General features: G+C 32.0%; 1 protein-coding gene across 1 annotated transcript in view; it reads right to left on the bottom strand.

The window, feature by feature from the left end:
• Window positions 1-155: 155 nt before the first annotated feature.
• LOC108626306 (UPF0565 protein C2orf69 homolog) overlaps window positions 156-1256 on the bottom strand; it is a 4968-nt gene continuing 3867 nt past the window's right edge. Inside the window, exon 5 of the mRNA XM_018026897.2 lies at window positions 156-388. Coding sequence (XP_017882386.1) covers window positions 189-388 — 200 coding nt within the window. The 3' untranslated portion in view covers window positions 156-188. The remainder of the gene's footprint in view (window positions 389-1256) is intronic.

The following is a 1256-nucleotide window of genomic DNA, read 5'->3' as shown; positions in this document are numbered from 1 at the left end:
CATAAAAAAATATTGCATATGGACGTTGTACATAAAGATGACCTAAAGAAATTCATACTATACATATTAAACTACGTAAATATGTTAACATAAAATGTGATAAAGCGCGTTTGTCACAGTTGTTTATCTTACGCGACGGAATAAATATTACAATGTAAATCTAGAATATCTAAATTCATTTATAATTATTAGGTATAATTTCGAATGGCTTTGAGAACATTGAAGTGATGTTTTAAACTTCTTGACTTATCTGCAAAGTGTAATATCCGTTTTACAGGAACTCCAATATTACGTAAAATAGTACAAAAGTGGTGTTCCTCTTCACGGATCCATTGACGATGAAAATCTTGAACTTGGTACGGTGTAACATGAACGTGAACGTCTATGCCTAAAAAGAAATTCATAATCGTTTAACAAACAACTTTTAATGCAATCATTTACTTCGTTCTTATCAGAGGGTAAAAAGTAAAATATAAAATTTGATTTCCTATATAAAGACATTTACGGATTGTTCCAACATACTTAGACAATGAACGGTGACGGTGGGATAAGTATATAAGGATGTTAGTAAGACTGAGCTGCGGGAACGTATAAAATACAATTTTTCTAAAAAGCGGCACGTTGGAACAACTGTTTGAACACTTGTTTAAGGAATGTCAAATGCAGATTGGTAAATAAATCACGGACGAATAATAGAACTAAAACAGCACTAAACGAGTCAAAGAGTAGAAAACAAGATTGAAGCGATGACCTTAAGGGAAATGTGAACAAGGCAGTGAGTAAGGTTTAGTGCAGTGTTCCAAGGCACTTGAAAATGTAGAACTACCTCGAGTAGGTTAATAAAAAAAAATAGGAATATGCGATGAGATAAATACAGAGGGTAATCACTGAAGATAAATATATGAGACGAATTCGGAGAAGTAGATTGTATATAGGAGTTAGAGTAGCAAGAGGAACGTAAGCGGCAAGTAAAAGAGGTCCACAAGAGGAGGTAAAGGCGATACAATGGTAAATAGTGCAGGAGACGTTTTGTTTCGATTTTTATATGGAATGTTCTGTATGTTTTAAACTTGTTTACGTACAATAAAGTTTACTTATAATTAGAGTACAGGCGTTTAAGCATTTGTGGGAATTGTAAATAATTTAATGAAACATGCAAAGAATGAATATTTATATGTATTTCGTTAATTTCATTTGTAAAAATAGAAGTTCGTACAAATAGTTATAATAGTTAACATTAGTATGAAGGTATGGAG

Source organism: Ceratina calcarata, unplaced genomic scaffold, assembly GCF_001652005.2.
Source record: "Ceratina calcarata isolate Rehan_Ccalc_2016 unplaced genomic scaffold, ASM165200v1 scaffold394.2, whole genome shotgun sequence".
Lineage (NCBI taxonomy): Eukaryota > Metazoa > Arthropoda > Insecta > Hymenoptera > Apidae > Ceratina > Ceratina calcarata.
Note: the sequence above shows the minus strand (reverse complement) of the source record. Positions and strands in the feature narration are given on the sequence as shown.